The sequence below is a fragment of the Ochotona princeps genome, chromosome 1 (genome assembly GCF_030435755.1).
Source record: "Ochotona princeps isolate mOchPri1 chromosome 1, mOchPri1.hap1, whole genome shotgun sequence".
Classification (NCBI taxonomy): Eukaryota; Metazoa; Chordata; class Mammalia; order Lagomorpha; family Ochotonidae; genus Ochotona; species Ochotona princeps.
The window spans coordinates 70,423,443-70,442,788 of NC_080832.1; the positions used below are offsets into that span (position 1 = coordinate 70,423,443).

General features: G+C 46.9%; 1 protein-coding gene across 1 annotated transcript in view; it reads left to right on the forward strand.

Moving 5' to 3' along the window:
- Positions 1 to 18,733, forward strand: part of GABRR1 (gamma-aminobutyric acid type A receptor subunit rho1) — a 32,232-nt gene extending 13,499 nt beyond the window's left edge. Inside the window, exons 3-9 of the mRNA XM_004580390.2 lie at positions 1,997 to 2,064; positions 3,015 to 3,238; positions 4,499 to 4,581; positions 12,045 to 12,185; positions 13,650 to 13,802; positions 16,458 to 16,654; positions 18,150 to 18,733. Coding sequence (XP_004580447.2) covers positions 1,997 to 2,064; positions 3,015 to 3,238; positions 4,499 to 4,581; positions 12,045 to 12,185; positions 13,650 to 13,802; positions 16,458 to 16,654; positions 18,150 to 18,443 — 1,160 coding nt within the window. The 3' untranslated portion in view covers positions 18,444 to 18,733. The remainder of the gene's footprint in view (positions 1 to 1,996; positions 2,065 to 3,014; positions 3,239 to 4,498; positions 4,582 to 12,044; positions 12,186 to 13,649; positions 13,803 to 16,457; positions 16,655 to 18,149) is intronic.
- The last annotated feature ends 613 nt before the right edge of the window (positions 18,734 to 19,346 follow it).

The window sequence follows — 19,346 nt, forward strand, 5'->3', positions numbered from 1 at the left end:
GAGCTGAAAGGTAGAGTGTGATCTGCTTGGTTTAATGAAGTTAAGTAACTGGAGATGCAGTGCAGAGGAGTGCTGAGACTAGAAGCTTAGCCACCAGCTGCCGGATTTCACCCTAACAGTGTCAAACACCATGTGTTTGTCCTTCAGAGGTCTTGCCCCTGCCCCCAAAGCTTAGAATTACTCTCATTCCTTTGATTGCCTGAGCCCAAAGAACAAACAGGTTCCAGAAAGGTGTCTCTGTCCATCCATAATCTGCTGCATGTAAAGCCAAACCCATCTTCTCACTCCTTGAGGATTCAAGTGAACTCCAGCCCTACCCCACATCATGAAGCAAGGAGAGACGAGAAAGAAATTACTTTACTCTATGATGCTTTCTTAGCCTTTATCAATTTTATCTTAGTACATTTAAAAAATTTTAAAGGTTTATTTGAAGGGTAGTGTTAGAGAGAGAAATAGAGATGAAGGGAGAGAGAAAGAGGTATCCTACTTGTCAATTCACTCTGCAAATATTCACAATGGCCAGGACTGGACCAGGCTGAGGCCAGAATCTAGGAATTTCTGTGTATCTCATTTGGGTGGCAGGTTCCCAAACACTTGGGCTACCTGCTGTTTTCTCAGGAACATTGGCAGGGAATGGGATAGGCAGGAGAAGAGCCATAACTCAAATTGTCACCCATATAGGATGCTGCTACCCTAGACAGTAGCTTAATCCACTACACTGCAATGTTGACCCCAGTCATCTTAATTTTTTTAAATATTTATTCATTCATTTATTCAAGATGCAGAGACAGAGAAACCTCCTATCTTCTCATTTGCTTCCCAAATGCCCATAACAGCTTGGGTTGGACTGGGTCAAGTCCAGGAGCCAAGAACTTAATCCAGGTATCCCATGTAGTGGCAGGTACTCAATTACTTTGGTAATCATTGATGCTTCCAGTTGCTGTATCCATTGTTACTTCATCAGCAGGAAGCTGAACTCAGGAGCCAGAGCCGACTATCAAACCCAGGCACTCTAACATGGGATAGGAGCATCCTAGCTGGGTTCCTAACCAATAAGCTAATTAACTACCTGTCTCTAGTCAGATTTTTGTTACTATAATGAAATGCCTGAAGCACACTACTTTATAAAGCAAAGAGGTTTGTTTTGGCTCACTATTCCAGAGCTTCAATGTCCAGTGTGATACAAGCTCTGTTTGCATCTCATCAAGGTGGGAGTCCTTCAATTTCTCTATGTCTGTGTGGTTTTGCTCTCATTCTAAAACCACCAGAATTAAATTTTGGACCTCCATACTCATGACCTGAGTCACTCTAATCCCTTCCCAAAAGCCTCACTTCTAGAATCTCCAGATGTATTATTCCACTGTCTTAGTCTCATTTACATAAGACTTTGGGGACTGAACTCCTGTAAGAGTTAGGGGGAACAAATATTCAATGCTTTTGGGACCAGAATTACTTCCTCCCAAACAACCACAAAATGATGATTTTAAGGCCATATTGATATAACATATTTCTCTTGGAGTTACTCCATCTGTGGATTTGGCAGATGGCATGAACATGACTTTGGTGATGAGTGCTATTACCAAGCAAAGCCTTTCTCATGGTCAGACAAGAACCAGTAGCTTCCTTGATGAAACAGGATGCAAAACCATGAGATATATGTAGAGAAAAGTGGCTGACCTCATGCTGAGGAGTCAGCTGTTTCTTAGATGAGACCTGCCCTTTGACCTCCATCCTCACCCTACATTTGGTGAGCATGTGGAACCAAAGAAGAATGCTACCTTTAAACTTATCACTTCAAAATCACCTGAACGATTTAAATCTTTGCTTACCTTTGCTGGAATATTCCAAGAAGCCAGTCTATGTGTCAGGTTGACATGATCAAAGCTTCAGAGATCCCATGACTCTGGGGCTCCAGGAGATGTGTAACTGTTGCTGGTCTCCCCCGTTGTAAAAGTTCCACTAAAAATGGTGACTGCTTCATCATGCCCTACCCCAGGCCCAGCCATTCCTGTTGGTGTGGATGTGCAGGTGGAGAGCTTGGACAGCATCTCTGAGGTCGACATGGTAAGTGCTTCTCTAACCAGGAGTCTGGGCCTCTCACAGGCCTGGAAGTCCATGCACCTGAATTCACCCAGTCTGTGACTCCCAGGGTAGGTGGGGAGCCCCATACTTCATTTTATATGACTTTAGGGAGGTTATAACATAAACTCAAATGTCCTCCCCTGCTTCCCCATGAGATAAAACACCTGGAAGAAGACTTTGACCTTTCCCTCTGTGATGCCCAGTCTCTGGAGACGGGGATGCATTCGCTGGGCCAAGGCTCTCAAATGTAAACAACAAGGTTCCAGATCACAGCCATCAAGTAGCTGTCAGCAGATACCCTGCCCGGCTTTGAAACTATCGTAGAAACAAAAGTGGCACTTCCGCCCTGCCCAATCCTGCCTTTTTGGTAGTCATATTTTAAAAACAAACAAGCAAACAGTAGAGTATTCTACAATGCCTTGACTTACTGGATCTGTTTTTGAGTCTGATCTCAATTTGGATCTCCCAAAAAACAGGACTGAGACAAGTGCTGTAGACTAGGTAGTTAGCTTGGAGAGTGATCCCAGAAGACACTGAGATGGGGAAGAGAAGGACGACCAAGGGCATTTCCACCACAGAACTCAGGTCCCTGGGGTAGTCAGGAGCCAACAGAGAGCACTACTCAGGTTGTTGCTGGGCCAGGAACCTGGATGTTGGTCCATCTGACCCCTCTCTGTTTGCAAGATGCACCCAGGTATCTACTGTGGCACTTTCAGCACCTACCATCTCAGCATGGCAGTCAACGTCAGGGTCGGGGTTAGTCACAGGTGTCTTGCTAGGTTCCTCCCTGCAGCAATCCCTTCCTCCTGTTAGAGCAGACCTGGCCCTAGGGGCACGAACTCCCTTGGTTCAGTTTGCATCCCCAGCCAGGTGATGGCTCTGCATGAGTGCAGACATCTCAGTGGATTGTGTGTCCTTCTCTATGTCCCCAGGACTTCACAATGACCCTCTACCTAAGGCACTACTGGAAGGATGAGAGGCTGTCCTTCCCCAGCACCAACAACCTCAGCATGACATTTGATGGGCGGCTGGTGAAGAAGATCTGGGTCCCTGACATGTTCTTTGTGCACTCCAAGCGCTCCTTCATCCATGACACCACCACAGACAACGTGATGCTACGTGTGCAGCCTGACGGCAAAGTGCTCTACAGCCTCAGGTAGGCAGAACGGGCCACCCTCTGCTCTGCCCAGATGTGCCTCGCCTCCCCAGCTGCAAGTGCATCTCTCAGTTACAGATACCTAACTTCTCAGCTGCCAGTGGCTCCTCAATATAAAAGAAGATGGAGTTTACATGGAAGTAGAACCGGGAAACAATCATTCAGTTTGGAAAGTACATGTGTGGGAGAATGTCTTAAGGTGACAAAGAATTATATTCCCTCCCATAGGCTGTATTTTGATTTGAAAAAATTGAAGGATTTATTTATTTTACTTGAAAGCCAGCATTACAAAGAGAGAAGGAAAGACAGAGAGAGATCTTCCATCTGTTGGTTCACTCCCCCATATGGCTACAACACGCAAAGCCAGGCTAGTCTAAAACTGGGAACCAGGAAATTCTTTCCAATCTCCCCTATAGGTGCAGGGGCCCAAGGCCATGGTTATCCTCTACTGCTTTCCCAGGCCGTAAGTAGGGAACTGAATGGGAAGTGAAGCAACTAGTTCTTGAACTGTCATTTGCTGCCTCCCAGAATGTGAATTAGCAGGAGAATGAATTGGAACAAGAAAAGCAGAGTAACCAGGACACAAACCAGGGATGCAGGTGTCCCAAGTTGTGGCTTATCCTGGTGTGCCACAGCCTCCACCTCATTCTGTGGCTTCTTTTAATAAGTCATTATCAGGGAAGACATTTAACCTAGTGATGAAGATACCAATATCCCAAGTAAGAGTGCCTGGGCACAGTGTCCACCTCTAGCCCCATACTCTAGCTTCCTGCCAATGCCCGTCCTGGGGGTGGCAGTGGTGGCTCCTAGGTTCCTGCCACCATATGGAACCTGAGCTGCATCCCCAGTTGCCAGCCCCTGCCAGGGAGGGTGTTTGAGGAATGAGCCAACATATGGAGCTGTGCTCTCTCTCTCCCTCTGCAAGCAATCAATAACATTAAAATGGAAAGAAACCACTGTGTAAGTTTTTGTTTCATGGCACATTGATTGTGATCATTACTGTTTTAAAATGTTTGAATATTGCAAGTTAGCAGAGACTTGCTATTTGCCTCACCTTGACCCTATTAAACATGGACATCTATGAGTACTTCAACAATGGTATTCCTCATCAGCCACTTGTCTAGCTCCTGATTTACTGATCATGCCTTATAAGGAGGCATTGCTCACATTGGAAGGAAGCAGAGACCTACTCATTTGCTTTATCGTTTTGTGCTTGTCTGTTGTAGACTCTGAAAGCTTGGATTGTGTCTGTGTTTGCAGGGTTACCGTGACTGCGATGTGCAACATGGACTTCAGCCGATTTCCTCTGGACACACAGACGTGCTCGCTTGAAATTGAGAGCTGTGAGTAGACACACACCCGCATGTGACTCCTCCATAACCCTAGACACCTGGAAGCTCAGTGGCAGGAACGGGATGCATACCACCATCATAACTGGGCTTTTACAGGCTGACAGTAAGTCTGGGATGATTGTCAAACTGAGGAACAAATTTGTAACTAAAATCTCCTGTCCTCAGAATTTGTTTTTCTAATGTCCTGTCATAAGGAATTTTAACTTTGTTCTGGGAATCTGGGCTTTCCCAGCATCTTCCAGGATTTTTTCTTGAGGTGGCAGAGACTGAGTCCTTTTAGGAATGTTGGTACCCTCCAAGCCCTTGGCCCAACACACACATATACAGAGCCCACCTAGGGGCTCAGTCTCAAATCTGCCTTCTTTTTAACAGTTTTTACATTTTAAAAAAGAAGTACATGAAGGACACACACACATACACACAGAGATCTTCTGCTTGCTGCTCTACCTTCCAAATACAGCAAGTAAGGTTGGGCCGGGAAAAAGCCAGGAGCCTGGAATTCAGCCCACGTCTCCCATGTGGGTAACAGGGACTCAAGCAGTTGAGCTGTCCCCTGCTGCCTTCTGAGATGTGCACCAGCAGGAAGCTGGCATGGGAAGTGAGGCCAGGAGTGAAGCTCAAGTTAGCGCTGGTGGAGATATACGGAACTAAAACCCAGTGTGCTCTACGTAGGAATAGAAAATGATATCAGTATGAAAAACAATGTGGCAGTTCTTCAACAAATGGAAAACAGAATTACCTATGACCCAACATTCTACTGCTGGGTATATGTCTGAGAGAAGTGAAAGCAGGGTCTTGAAAAGGTATTCGTATACCCATATTATAGCAGTTTGAACCACAGCAAAAATGCAAAAACAACTCAATTGTCCATAAATATATAAGAAAATGTGGTTAATGCACAGAATGAAATTTTATACAAACTCAAGATAGAAATTCTGACACACATCATGACGTGGATGAAACTTTAATAAAGTAAGCCCATCACTGTGTAATTCTGCTTTTGTGAAGTACTTTGAGTAATCAAAATTGTAGGGTCAGACAGAGGAATGGTGCTTGCTAGGCCCTGGTCTAGGGGGATTTATTGTTTAGCAGGTACAGGGCTCCAGTTTTGCAAGATGGAAAGTATTCTGGAAATGGGGGTTGATGATGACTGTACCGGGTTTTAAGTGTATTTAATATCACTGACCTGCACACTTCGAAATGATCATGGTGGCAAATTCTCTGTTACATGTGTTTTACCATTATTAAAAAGAAGAAAAAGAACAGGGATGAAGTTTGACCAGGTGGTTAAGGTGCCCATGTTCGTCTTCTACTTTTAGATTTGTTTATTTTTATTGGAATGTCAGATTTACAGCAAGAAGGAGAGACAGAAAGATTTTCCATCCACTGGTTCACTCCCCAAATGGCCACAAGAGCTGGAGCTGAGCTAATCCAAAGCCAAGAACCTCTTCCAGGTTTCCCACATGGGTTCAGGGGCCCAGGGACTTGGACCATCCTCCACTACTTTCCCAGGCCATAAGCAGGGAACTATATTAGGATGTAGCAGCGGGGACCTGAACTGGTGCTTGGTATGCCAGCACTTGCAGGTGGAAGATTAGCCTGTTGAGCCAACATGCCAGCTCCTAAGATGCTTATGTTCTGTACCAAAGTCTCTGGGTTCAGATCTCTACTCTTTTCCTGAGTCTAGCTTCCTCTGGGAGGCAGCAGGTTTTGGCTCAAGTAATTGGTACCTGCCACTCATGTGAGAGACTTGGATTGGGTTCCAAATTTCTGGCTTCATTCTGGACTAAACCATTATAGGCCTCCCCTCTCTCCCTCTCAAATAATCATAAAATCATCATAACAAAAAGCAATAAAAACCAGACTCCCAGAATAGCAGGCTAAGGCAGTGCAGTCAGACTCGGCACCCACATTTCTTCTCTACACATTTGCTCTCCTCTTTCTGATGGGTGTTATTGTCTCTCCATCTACTCCAGCTCACGGGTAGGCTAACCTGGTTTGTGACAGTGGGTCAGTGGTCACCAAGTTTCAATCTTCTTGGGCAGAGGAATGTGGGGAGCTTCAGTGTGCAAGAGAGAGGGTCTACATTTTTGCACATTTGTTATTTTAACCCTACAAGGTCCCTGTGAAATTATCTCCCCCAATTCGCCTAGGACTCAGGGCTAAGTGACAGAACAGGGCTTGAAGACAAAGTTGCTGGTCCAGAGTCTTGTACTCCCCATTGCTCCCATCACAATGCAGCTGCATTCAGGTTCTATCAGTGGGGCTTGCCAGAGAAAAGAGCCAGTCGGGTAAGCACGGCAGGAGATCCATTGTCAGGAATGGTCTGTGGGCTGGTGGGAGCTGGATGGGTAAGTCCCTCTCTGCAGGGCAGCCTTCGGGAGGACAGGCTGGGAACTCTTGGGCAGGAGCAAGGCTGCACTCCACGGGTGAATTTCTCTTTCCAGGAAACCTCAGCTCTGCTTTTCAGGTCTCTCATCTGATTAGATTAGGCTCACTTGATTTTGCAGGATCATCTTCTTCACTTCAAATCCACTGGTTACAGATATTAGTCACATCCACCAAAGACCTTCTTGCTAAGTGTGAGTACCTTCACACAGGTCGGGGATTAGAAATGGAATAAAATAGTGCCAGGGAGTGCCATAGGGAAAATTTATACGTAAGCAGAGAAGACTGGCAACTCCATCAGGTCCTCCCTCATGCAGGTAGGCTTGTTCAAGTGCACACAGACATGTACTCACCTGAAGCTGGTGGGTGTGGGGACCCTGGAAACCCAGAGGAGGATAAGCATGAAATCACTTTGATTTCACCCTGGGTGAGAACAACTAGGGGCCCGCAGAGAACAGTCTTGTTCCATCCTCAATTCTCCATCCTGATTACCTGATCGAGTTTACAAACATTTTCTATAAACTGAAAATGTTCACCCTTTGAAAGAATTTTTAAAAACATCTAAATGATTCTGCTTGATGTGGCTGACCTGTGTGAAATCTGTCCTATAAAAATAGGGATTCATTTTCTTTAATGTAATTATGGCAGGAAGTTTTATAGGGTGAGCCATTCAAATTTTTTCATTTATTTTCATTTTATTAGAAAGGGAAGGAGAAAGGGTGTTTCTGCCATCCAGCAGCGGCAACACTAAAAACGCCGAGTCATACTCTTGGAGGTCCAGTGAAAACTGGCAAAAATGGCTGCGTTTAAAACCTTCTCTTCGCTGCTCCTGTACCCATTGGTCTAAGCTTTCCTACCCGCTTCTTCCGCCACCCTTCCTCCCGTTTTCCACCACCCTTCTTCCCACATTTCTTCCCATTTCTGTATTCTCCCCGTATGGGCCACCAGAATGTCATGAATCAAAAAAGGGAGAGAGACGAACCAAAGAGAGGGCGAACCAAAAGGGTTTATTGCCGAAAGCGAGCTGCTTATATACAGTTCTTCCACCAATCACTTCTGCCCGTGGTCCACGGGTGCTATCTGATAGGCTAGCAATCGCAGCGAGGGAGAATTGGCCTGTCCTTGTGACTTCCTGCCTGCCTTCTGGCGGGACAAGTCCCACCTCCTGGCACTTGGCCAGCCGCCATCTTGAAGCCCCTCATCCATGTGGGGTCGGCCGCTTCCCACATCTCCCCCCTTTTTATTTAAGTGAGGCCGTGCCTGTCTTAGGTCGCTCACAGCAGGACTACCTCCTTACCCGTCATTGGGTGGCAGAGCTTCCAGCTCTACGCCCTGTCTTAGGTTGGTAAGTGTCCCCCACAGGTCTTACCTGTCTTTGACTACTGGTCTAGCATGCTTAACTATACCTGGGGGGGAGGCCACTGCTCCCAGGGCCATCAGGGCCTGTTGCATAATGGCATTATCTTGCCGATATCTCAGGCACATAAACCAGACAAGCAGGAAGATCACGAGGCACAATAACCCTACAAGGGACAAATACCCTAGCCAATGTCTGCCCTAGCAGATCATATATTATACCCATGACAAAACCATTGTTCCACAGAAGCCAGCTCAACCTGGGTGGCATAGATGGTTACAATTTTTCCCTACCTAACTAGCATTGCTAACAAGAAACAGAAACAGAAGCTTCAGGCACACAGAAGTGGGCCTAAAAGAAAAACAATGCAATTAACCACTGCTACCTAGCTCTCAAAAGTATCATTACCTGAATAGAAATAGAAGCAATTCTGCAACTGGCCTCCAAGAATCATGACATTGCTGCTCCCACAGCACAAATGGAGACCTCACCTCAAAAGAATTTGTGGTTATACTCTGCATAGGATTCTGTTAAGAATACTTAAGTCCTCTAAATGTACTGTTTTTATCTGTGAGAAAATTTTCCACACAGACCTGGAGAGTGCTCCAATTGATTTGGGATGAGGCTGAAATTTTCCCAAGGTCTAATTAGTCAATACAATGCAGGGTGATGGCACAGAATTACTAATATTAATTCTCACCTGAAAAAATAACTAGCTTGTCCTTTGGGGATCTATATTGATCCCTTATTCCCCCTTTTCTGTTTATATAGCATAGTTTCCATTGTGTTTTTTTCCCCTACGCTTCCACAGCTTTATTGCCTTTTGGCACCATTTATTAGCCTGTTTATATGCTAACTGCTTTACCAAAAGCATTGCTGACTCCACCTCCCCCAAAATTCTCGAAGCAGTTTGAGTAAGTCTAGCTACAAAATCCGTATAAGGCTCATTGGCTCCTTAAATAACTTTGGAGAGACTTCCCTCTAGATCCCCAGTGCCTGTCTCTAAATTCCACTGGAAGTTTCCTGCAGCAGCATTATGCCTCACAGTGTCTGAACAAAACTCTCGGTATGCCACCTTCCAATTTAAATACTGACCACCAGAAAGGGTAGCACGAGTCAAATTCATCCAATCATCAGGGGTTAAAGTTTGGGTGGCAAGGGTCTCCAATAATGCTATTGTAAAAGCTGCTTGGGGTCCACAGGACATGACTGCCTCTTTTAACTCCTTTATCATCTTAAAATTTATAGGCTGATAATATCTTTGTTGATTTTGGTCCTCTAAGACTGGAAACACAGAGGAGGAAGACATAGCTTCCTTCTATCCCCGTGGGGCATTGGCACCGCAGGCACATGCCCCATGGCAGCATGACCCAATGGGGTTATAAGCGGATGGGGGAGGGGGCAGACGGCACTCTTTGCAGCTTCGAAGCGTGCCGTTCCAGCTCCTCCCCTGTAAATTCCCTTTTTTCACTATCATTTCCTTCCTTGGAGTCAGAATCTACTTGGGAGGCTTGACTTCCTCTTTCCAACAGATAATCCTCCCGAACACTAGAAGTTTCAACCACATTCAGTAGAGCAGATACAACTTGCTCATCTTCTACAGCCAAAGCATCAGATAATTTAAAATCTCGCTTTTGTTCTCTCTTCTGTTTTGCAAGAACTTCCTCATACAGTGTCTCTTTCATAAAAAGCCAGAAGAGGAAAGTTACTGTAATGACAATGGAAGGAATAAAAACAATAAAATCTGCTGACTCATAAAACTCCATGGTGCTTTCGTCCTATAAAACCCTGAGCGGCTGAGGAAGGAGATTCAGAAGAATCAGTGGTGTTGGCTCTGCAGCCTGAGATGCTCGAGGCGCTGCCGCCACTGCAGTCGCTCAGGTGCCACTGAGCTGCCCCACTGCTCTGGGCAATTCCACCTCTCTGGGCAATTTCTGCCACTTCGGGCAATCCCGTCTATCTGGGCAAAGAAAAATCCCGCCTCTTAGGGCACAAAATAAAATAACTTTGACTCTATACACTTATGCTGGCACAGGCTAGGAATACCCCGTACGTAGGTACTCTCTGTCGCTTTTCTTCCAATGCCAGCACAGGCTGAAAAATTCCCTCTCTGCCGCTTTTCCTATGCCAGCGCAGGCCGAAAAATTTGTCTCTCTCTGCTGTTTTTCTTATGCCAGCGCAGGCCGAAAATTTTCTGTCTCTGTTTTTCTTATGCCGGCGTAGGCCGAAAAATTTCTGTCTCAGCCACTTGTTTTCCCTGTTTGCTTTTCTATGCTGGCGCAGGCTGGAAGTTTTTCCCGTACGGGCCACCACTTGTTGCCGCCATCCAGCAGCGGCAACACTAAAAACGCCGAGTCATACTCTTGGAGGTCCAGTGAAAACTGGCAAAAATGGCTGCGTTTAAAACCTTCTCTCCGCTGCTCCTGTACCCATTGGTCTAAGCTTTCCTACCCGCTTCTTCCGCCACCCTTCCTCCCGTTTTCCACCACCCTTCTTCCCACATTTCTTCCCATTTCTGTGTTCTCCCCGTACGGGCCACCAGAATGTCATGAATCAAAAAAGGGAGAGAGACGAGCCAAAAAGAGAGGGCGAACCAAAAGGGTTTATTGCCGAAAGCGAGCTGCTTATATACAGTTCTTCCACCAATCACTTCTGCCCGTGGTCCACGGGTGCTATCTGATAGGCTAGCAATCGCAGCGAGGGAGAATTGGCCTGTCCTTGTGACTTCCTGCCTGCCTTCTGGCGGGACAAGTCCCGCCTCCTGGCACTTGGCCAGCCGCCATCTTGAAGCCCCTCATCCATGTGGGGTCGGCCGCTCCCTACAAAAGGGAAGAAAGAAAGGAGCGAGAATGAAAGAGATCTTCCATCTACTGACTGATTTCCCAAATGCCCGTTAGAGCCAGAATTGGGCCATGTTAAAGCCCAGAGACTGAAACTCTGTCTGGGTTTCTATTTTGGGCAGCAGGAACCCAAAGACTTAGCTGTCATTTGCTGCCTCTCAGAGTGCAATTAGCAAGAAGCTGGAAAAGAAGCTGAATAGCTGGGACTTGAACCCAGGCCCTCTCCCAGGGGTACCTTAATTGCTGCACTGACACCCAGTCCAGGTTAGTCCTTGTTTTTGCTTTTTTGTTTGCAAGAATTAATGAGCATTGAGGCTTGAGAGTGCTGCTCTGGTGACTTTTGTAACACTGGGGAGAATCGGGCCCAGTGGCGTGGCCTAGTGGCTAAAGTCCTCGCCTTGAACGCCCCGGGATCTCATATGGGCACCGGTTCTAATCCCGACAGATCCACTTCCCATCCAGCTCCCTGCTTGTGGCCTGGGAAAGCAGTTGAGGACGGCCCAATGCATTGGGACACTGCACCCACGTGGGAGACCTGGAAGAGGTTCCTGGTTCCCGGCTTCGGATCGGTGCAGCACCGGCCGTTGCGGCTCACTTGGGGAGTGAATCATTAGATGGAAGATCTTCCTTTCTGTCTCTCCTCCTCTCTATATATCTGACTTTGTAATAAAATAAATAAATCTTTAAAAAAAAAAAGACTGGGGAAAATCAGTGTCATCCTTGTGGATTTTGCTTAGCCTGTGGTTTGTTTATATAAACACAAAGACACTAGTTTGTGTAGGAAATCAGGACCCGCAGCTTCCACCTGGCTCCCCGACTGGCTGGTGCTGCCACTCTCGTGCTCCTGACGCTGGCCACCATCGTTTCAGATGCCTACACGGAAGATGACCTCATGCTGTACTGGAAGAAGGGCAACGACTCCTTAAAGACAGATGAAAGGATCTCGCTTTCCCAGTTCCTCATCCAAGAATTCCACACCACCACTAAGCTGGCCTTCTACAGCAGCACAGGTGAGTCTGTGGCTGCGTTTGAGTTTGGCCCTTGGTTCATCCTGTGTCAGGAACGGCGGGACTGGGGTGTTGAGTGAGCAGAACCTGTGTCACTTGTGTTTGGATCCAGGACAGGAGTCCTAGGTGAAGTCAAGTTGATGGAAACAGGGCGTGGAGATGATATTTTGATGCCACCAATGCATCAGAAGTGATAATTTGGAAAATATTGGTAAGGACTCAAACAAAAGTAGGGTTATTTGAGAAAACTGTATTGCCAGCTGCAAATGCTGGCATCATGACCCTAATAGCTCACCAGCAGCCCTCCTCTACAGCAAGAAACAAACTCAATTTCACTGTTTTTTTTTTTTTTCATTCCTTTTCTCTCTGTTCCACCTAGTTCTACCTTAATGCTGTATCATGCAGTACCCTATTGCTACCATGTTGACACAGCCCCTGCTATGACCCTCTGCTAAGCCCCTGGACAAAAGCCACAGGCTGTTGCTCTGCAGACCAAGATGCAGGTTTCTAAATCAAGTGCCTGGTTGACCAGGGACGTGTTCTGTGGCCTTCGTTTTGGCAGCCTGCCTTGCGCTAGAGCTGAAGTCAGCTCTCAACAGCCCTTGCTTTCAACAGCACAGCTTCTCTGTATCTATCACCTGTGAGTTATGGTTTGTGTAAAGACCCTGGGTGTCTGGACAGTCCCTCCACAATCATTTGTTAGTATTTAGAGATTTTCCTAGGAGGTCGAGTTTATGACTTCGTTTTGCCAAATGGACATTCTATGTTCAGTCCTAGGCTTCTAAAGTTTTCCTTGCCTTTTTCTCTCATTCTATTGTCTTTCCTTTCCCTTCAACTCCTACTGCATGTCTTTTCCTGGTAAAGAACACAGGGTGGAGATAGCTAGCACAGCTGGATCTGTAATCCTTCATCCACTTCCTAAATACAATGCTGTGTTCAGTTTTATGTTTTAGCTAAAGACACAGCTCCTCCCTTAAAGAAACCGAAAGAGGTTATGTACATCAGGGCTTCTCAAACAATGACATGCTTCCAAACCTTGTGGGGAATATTCGATGCCATGCTGTGGTTCAGCAGCCCAGGTGATAACCCCAGCATCTGCATTTATGATGAGCTCCCAGGCAAGCAGAGGCTGCTGATCTGCCGGACTCTAGACCTTGCTTTGACTCACAGGAGCATAAATGATGTCATCGAAGAGCTGTCTTTCCATACGAGACAGAGGCTCAAGGTTTTTGTTTTGTTTTGTTTTGCTTTGAGCTAAATTCCCCTGGGTGATGTGGGTTACCATTTCATTACTCAGTCCTATGGTTTGCCTCTCTTCCACCTTACAAAGGTAGGTAATGTTCCAGTGGAGTGTCTAGGACATTTATTATCCCCAAATTCCAGTTTGTTTTATGAGAATCTGAGTAGCTATGGTGATGTGCGCTCTTTTTGTTTCCTGTGTCTCCCCCCCTCACCACCAACCCTAAGGCTGGTACAACCGTCTGTACATCAACTTCACCTTGCGCCGCCACATCTTCTTCTTCTTGCTCCAAACCTATTTCCCCGCCACCCTGATGGTCATGCTGTCCTGGGTGTCCTTCTGGATTGACCGCAGAGCTGTGCCTGCTAGAGTTCCCTTGGGTAAGGAACATCTCATGTACCTTGAACACATCTGAAAATACAAGGACCGTCTTTCCAGGTAAAACCATGCCTTGCAAAGTACTCCTGTATCACATTTGGCATTACAACTGGGAAAACTTTCGAGTTATTCATTCACAGGTCTCATAATTCAAAAATCTATAAGGACTGGCATTTGTAGCATAGTGAGCTATTCTTCCACCTGGGACACTGACATTCCATATGGGCACTGGTTCAGGTTCCAGCTGCTTCACTTCTGATCCAGTTCTCTGCTAATGCACTTGAGAAAACAGCAAAAGTGCTTGAGTCCATATACCCACATACGAGACTTACATCTTGGCTGTTTGAGGAGCAATCCAGCAGATGGAGGCCATTTCTCCCTGTGTGTCTATTGCTCCCTCTCTCTTTTTAACTCCGACTTTCACATAGAAATCTTTTAAAAAAGCAATTTATAAAACAGAGGTGTATCCAAGTCTCCACAGGTTCACCATAGCTCACCTCAAGTGTTCTTGGAGGTTCCCATGGTCTCCTGGTGGTTTCTCCGCTCTTCTGTATAATGAGTCCTACTTTATGGCAGGATATTTCAGGAGGCGAATCGAGACATGTTTATGATGGAGCTATGCAAAAGAAGAGTCCTGGCTTTCACACACAACTAGAGGATCAGCCTGAGTGAAGCAGCATCTTCATTAAACTCTTCCAGTAATTCCATTCAGACTTGAGTTTGACACTCGCTCATCCATAAGCATGCGTTAATGGGCTACTTGCCATCAGCTCTCCATCCAAGCATTGTATCCAATGCATCATGCACCCCACCCTCGCTGAGATCATTCAGGCACTGTGAGAGGGAGTGACCCTCCTGGCTTTCGTGAAACTGGGTTGGAGCAGACTCATGGCATGACCCCAATCTCCTGCGATTTGATGCTTGCCAAGCAAATGTTCTGAGCTTAATTTGAAATCCTGGGCAAATTTCCATGGACAGATGCCCTGCCCTCTAACAGTGTTTCTGTAGCACAAACATTTTCTGTGCTAAACAAATACACATTCTGGTTTTATAATATGTCTCCTGTAAGTGAAGTGCCATGCATGGTAAAACCGACCTTGGAGTTCTCAAGTGCAACACTGCTGAAGGAGGGTAGAGAGGCAGATCCAGTGAAAGGGTGGCTGCCGGAAGTACCTGGCTGATAGTACAGGCCCAGGAGGACAGGGCTCTTCATCAGCAGCAGGAACACAGATGTTACAATTAACTGTGTGCATTCTTTGTCCCTTGATGGAGCCGTAGCCACAGCAGATGTATACCCACTCCTACTCAAATGTGCAATTTCTCTCTTCTTCTAAAGACTTACATATTTGAAAAGCAGAGTGACAGCAGGAGGGAGGTGAGAAATGAGAGCAAGAGAGAGAAAGAAATCTTCCACTCGCAGGCCTGGTGCAATAGCCTAGTGTCTGTGGTCCTTGCCTTGCATGTGCCAGGATCCCATGTGGTTGCTGGTTTGTGTTGCGGCTGCTCCATTTTCCATCCATCTCCCTTCTTGTGGCCTGGGAAAGCAGTAGAGAATGACTCAAACTCATGGAACCCTGAGTCCGTGTGGGAGACCTCGGAGAGGCTCCTGGCTTCTGGCTTCTGGTTTCAGATCGGCTCAGCTCCGGCCATTGTGGCCACTTGGGGAGTGAACCAGCAGATGAAAGATCTTTCAATCTCTTTCCTTCTCTCTGCAAATCTGACTTTCCAATAAAAAAAAAATTAAATACATCTTAAAAAAAAAAAAAGAAAAAAGAAATCTTGTGCTTGCTATCCCCTGGGCCAGTCTGAAGCCAAGCAGGCAGGAACTCCATCTGGTTCTCATCCAGTGGCTGCAGGAAATCAAGTACATGAACCATTATCCAGTGCTTCCCAGGCACATTAGCAAGGAGTTGGATAAGAAACAGTAGCTAGGACTTGAATTGGCAGTGTGATATGAGATGTGAGCATCACAAATGGTAGCTTAACTCACAGTGTCACAACTCCCACACCAAATATTTTAATATTTTAATATGTTTAAGGTACAGGCATCTGGCCTAGCAGTTAAAATAACCCTTGGAATCACCTGCATCCCCTATCAGAAAGCCTGGTGCCAGTCCCCACTTATCTGATCCAACATCCTGCCAATAAGCACCTGGGGAGGCAGCAAGCGACGCCTCAGGACTAGGACCCCCCAGGCGGGGATCTAGATTGGATTCCTGCCACCTGGCTTCAGTCTTGTCCAAGCCCAGCTGTTGTGAGCATCTGGGGGGAATGAGCCAGGAGAGGGAAGATCCCTGATCTCGCTTCCTCTCTCCCAGCTTCTCTGCTTTCAAAAACATAAGAAATAAGTGAATGTCTTAAGGAGAGAGAGAAGGAACTGAAGTCGATGTGTTCATGTGGAGTTGCCTGAGCTTCTCTGCAGAAGGATGAAGTGATAGAGGCTGTGACAGTGGTGCAGGCTGCGCTGGCAGGGAAGAGGCTCAGAGCAGCAGGACAGGCTTCACAGAAGCTCCATTTTGAAGAACCCCAGGTAGCTAGCTGGGCCAGAGACAGTGTAGGCTGAGCGAGCAGTCGGGGAGGAGAAGCCAGAGGCATAGGGCCCTCCAGGGCTGGGGAAACACAAGCCAGCACTTACTCCTCCCCCGTGTTGGTTGCAGGTATCACGACGGTGCTGACCATGTCCACCATCATCACGGGCGTGAACGCCTCCATGCCCCGCGTGTCCTACATCAAGGCGGTGGACATCTACCTCTGGGTCAGCTTCGTGTTCGTGTTCCTCTCCGTGCTGGAGTACGCGGCCGTCAACTACCTGACCACGGTGCAGGAGCGGAAGGAGCGGAAGCTGCGGGAGAAGGTGACGCCACGGGGTGTTGGGTGGGGTCAAGCCCAGCAACCTTGAGCAGGTCAAGCCCAGCAACCTTGTTGGTGACAAGGCCAGGATGTACCTGTTCTGCTACATCACAGGGTTGATGTGAAAAGCAAGCAGAACTATCTAGGTGAAGGCGGTGGGACACTTTTGGCAGCTGTCATACTCCAGGAGTTGCCAGGCCAGCTTACCCAAGGCTTGATCCCTTTCATCTTGATGGTGTTCAGAGCTTAGTGAGGAAAGCTCAGGAGAAGAATAAGTGACAATCAACATGGTGGAGGAAACTGTGAACATGGAGCCGCGCTAAAGGAACCGTCCAGGGAGGAGCTCGCTCATTCCAGGGTAGTTCCTGGCCAACATGATTTCATGCAGCTCTGTCTTTGCTGCGTTATCTTTCTTCCCACCAGGGAATCCCAATGTTTATTGCCTCCAGAAGACTCCAAGCTTACAGCCCGAATCTATCCTCACAATGCTACAGTTTTCTTTCTTGTGCTTCTCCTTCGGCCCTAATGGCCAGGGCTGGGCCGTGCCAAAGCAAGGAGTCAGGTGCTTTTTCCTGGTCTCCCATGTGACTGTATCTCCCGCTGCTCCCCCAGCATTAACAAGGAGCTTGTTTGAACGTACAGCAGCTGGAATTTGAACCAGTGCCTGTATAGCTTTACCTGTTAAACCAAAAAATACTGGCCTTTCTCTTTCTTACACCCACTTGTGATAATGCAATCTATAAACATCTTTACCAATGGCTTTTATCAATTGATGGTTTCATGAAGAACAGGCAATTTATGTATCCATGTGGGGTTGGTGTTGTGGCACAGTGGGTTAAGCTGCCCCCTGTGACACAGGCAACCCATGAATATTAGCTCAAGTCCCCGCTCCTTTATTTACATCCAGCTCCCTGCCTTGGTTGTCTCTGCTATGATGCTGTGTTGTTTCCAAGAGTGAATCTGTAGACTATAGTTCAACAAAAACAGGTGCATGCAAATTTTAAAAAGTATTTTTATTGGAAAAGGCAGATCAAACCTGCAGAGAGAAGGAGAGACAGAGAGAAAAATTCTCCATATACTGGTTCTCTCCCCAAAAGGCTGCAGTGGCCCAAGCTGAGCCAATTCAAAGCCAGGAGTCAGGAACCCGGAGCATCTTCCAGGTCTCCCAAGTGAGTGCAAGGTCCCAAGGCCCTGGGCCGTCCTCCACTGCTTTCCCAGACCACAAGCAGGGAGCTAGAAGAGAAGTGGAGCAGCTGGGATATGAGTTGACACCCATGTGGAATGCTGGTGCTTGCAAGGTCAGGATTTAGCCACTGAACCATTTCACCAGACCCAAAGACACATGCAATTTTAGAATGTTCACAGTAGTGCCATCATCATTTTCCTACCTTCCTGCCTGAATTGGCAATGCAAGGACCTAGAAAAAGGTCACAGGCTTCTCTACACTTGCTCGAGTCACTGCTGACCTTGAATCCCTGCCTGTGTTGCTGTGTCCACAGCTGCCCTGCACATGTGGGCTCCCTCAGCCCCGCGCTGTGATGCTGGATGGCAGTTACAGCAATGGGGAGGTGAACGACCTGGCTGGCTTCGGGCCTGACAGCGGAGAGAAGCCGGACAGGATGATGGTGCAGTTGACCCTGGCCTCGGAGAGGAGCTCCCCGCAGAGGAAAAGCCAGAGGGGCAGCTATGTGAGCATGCGGATCGACACCCACGCCATTGACAAATACTCCCGGATCATCTTCCCAGCTGCGTACATTTTATTCAACTTAATATATTGGTCTATCTTCTCATAGATGCTTGTGATGATTCTGTGCACTTCCTGTTATTCACGGCATGCAACACAGAAATACGGGGTGAGAAAAAAGCAGTTAAGGCTATGGTAAATTCTCAGTGACACTCATATTTCCACTGTTTCTTCTCCAGCTTTCCGAAACTACACGATAAGACACATACTGGTTTAATTTGGACTTATGAGGCACCTACTGTATACGCCGAATCCTACTAGGTGCTGCAGGAATATGGCACTGCGGCAGCCGAGGCTGGTTGCTTACCCGGTTCCCCTGAGACCCACACTACCAGGGATGTGAGCTCTGCATGCCAACCCTGTTCGACTCTCACTGCTGAGTCATGGAACTCATTCCTTTCTGGGAGTGGCATGATGTCCTTTGGACTAGGTGGGATTCGGGAACACATGAAATTCATGAGCATGAGGCCCACATGCGCCTGAATCACCTGTGACAGCAGCTCTGGCTCCAGTTCAAAGCCTCCTATCTACTTTTATGCCTCCTCTGAGTTTAACAAAAGGCAATAATGATATTCATGTTATTTTTATTGACATAAGACACTTCACAAGGTTTTATTCCTTTTCAAGAAAAACTCTTTGGATTGGTACAATTGCATCTGATATTGGTGGAAATGTCTGCGAGGAAAACTGAAGCTGAGGGCATAAGCATGTCTTGTGTCCATTCTGTCCTAGAATGCCTAGGTTAGAACGCTTGCTTATGTGTCCCCTGTGTGGTCATCACTGCTTGCTCCCACATAGCCTCCTTCACAGGGAAGGCTGCCTCCATGATGTGATGCCCTCCCTAAGGAAATTGCGAACAGACTGATTTCCCTTGCACTTTTTTTTGAATGCATAACTCACGGTTTCTCAAGACAGCAAGAATACCAAAAAGCCAAAGAAAGAGAAGACATCC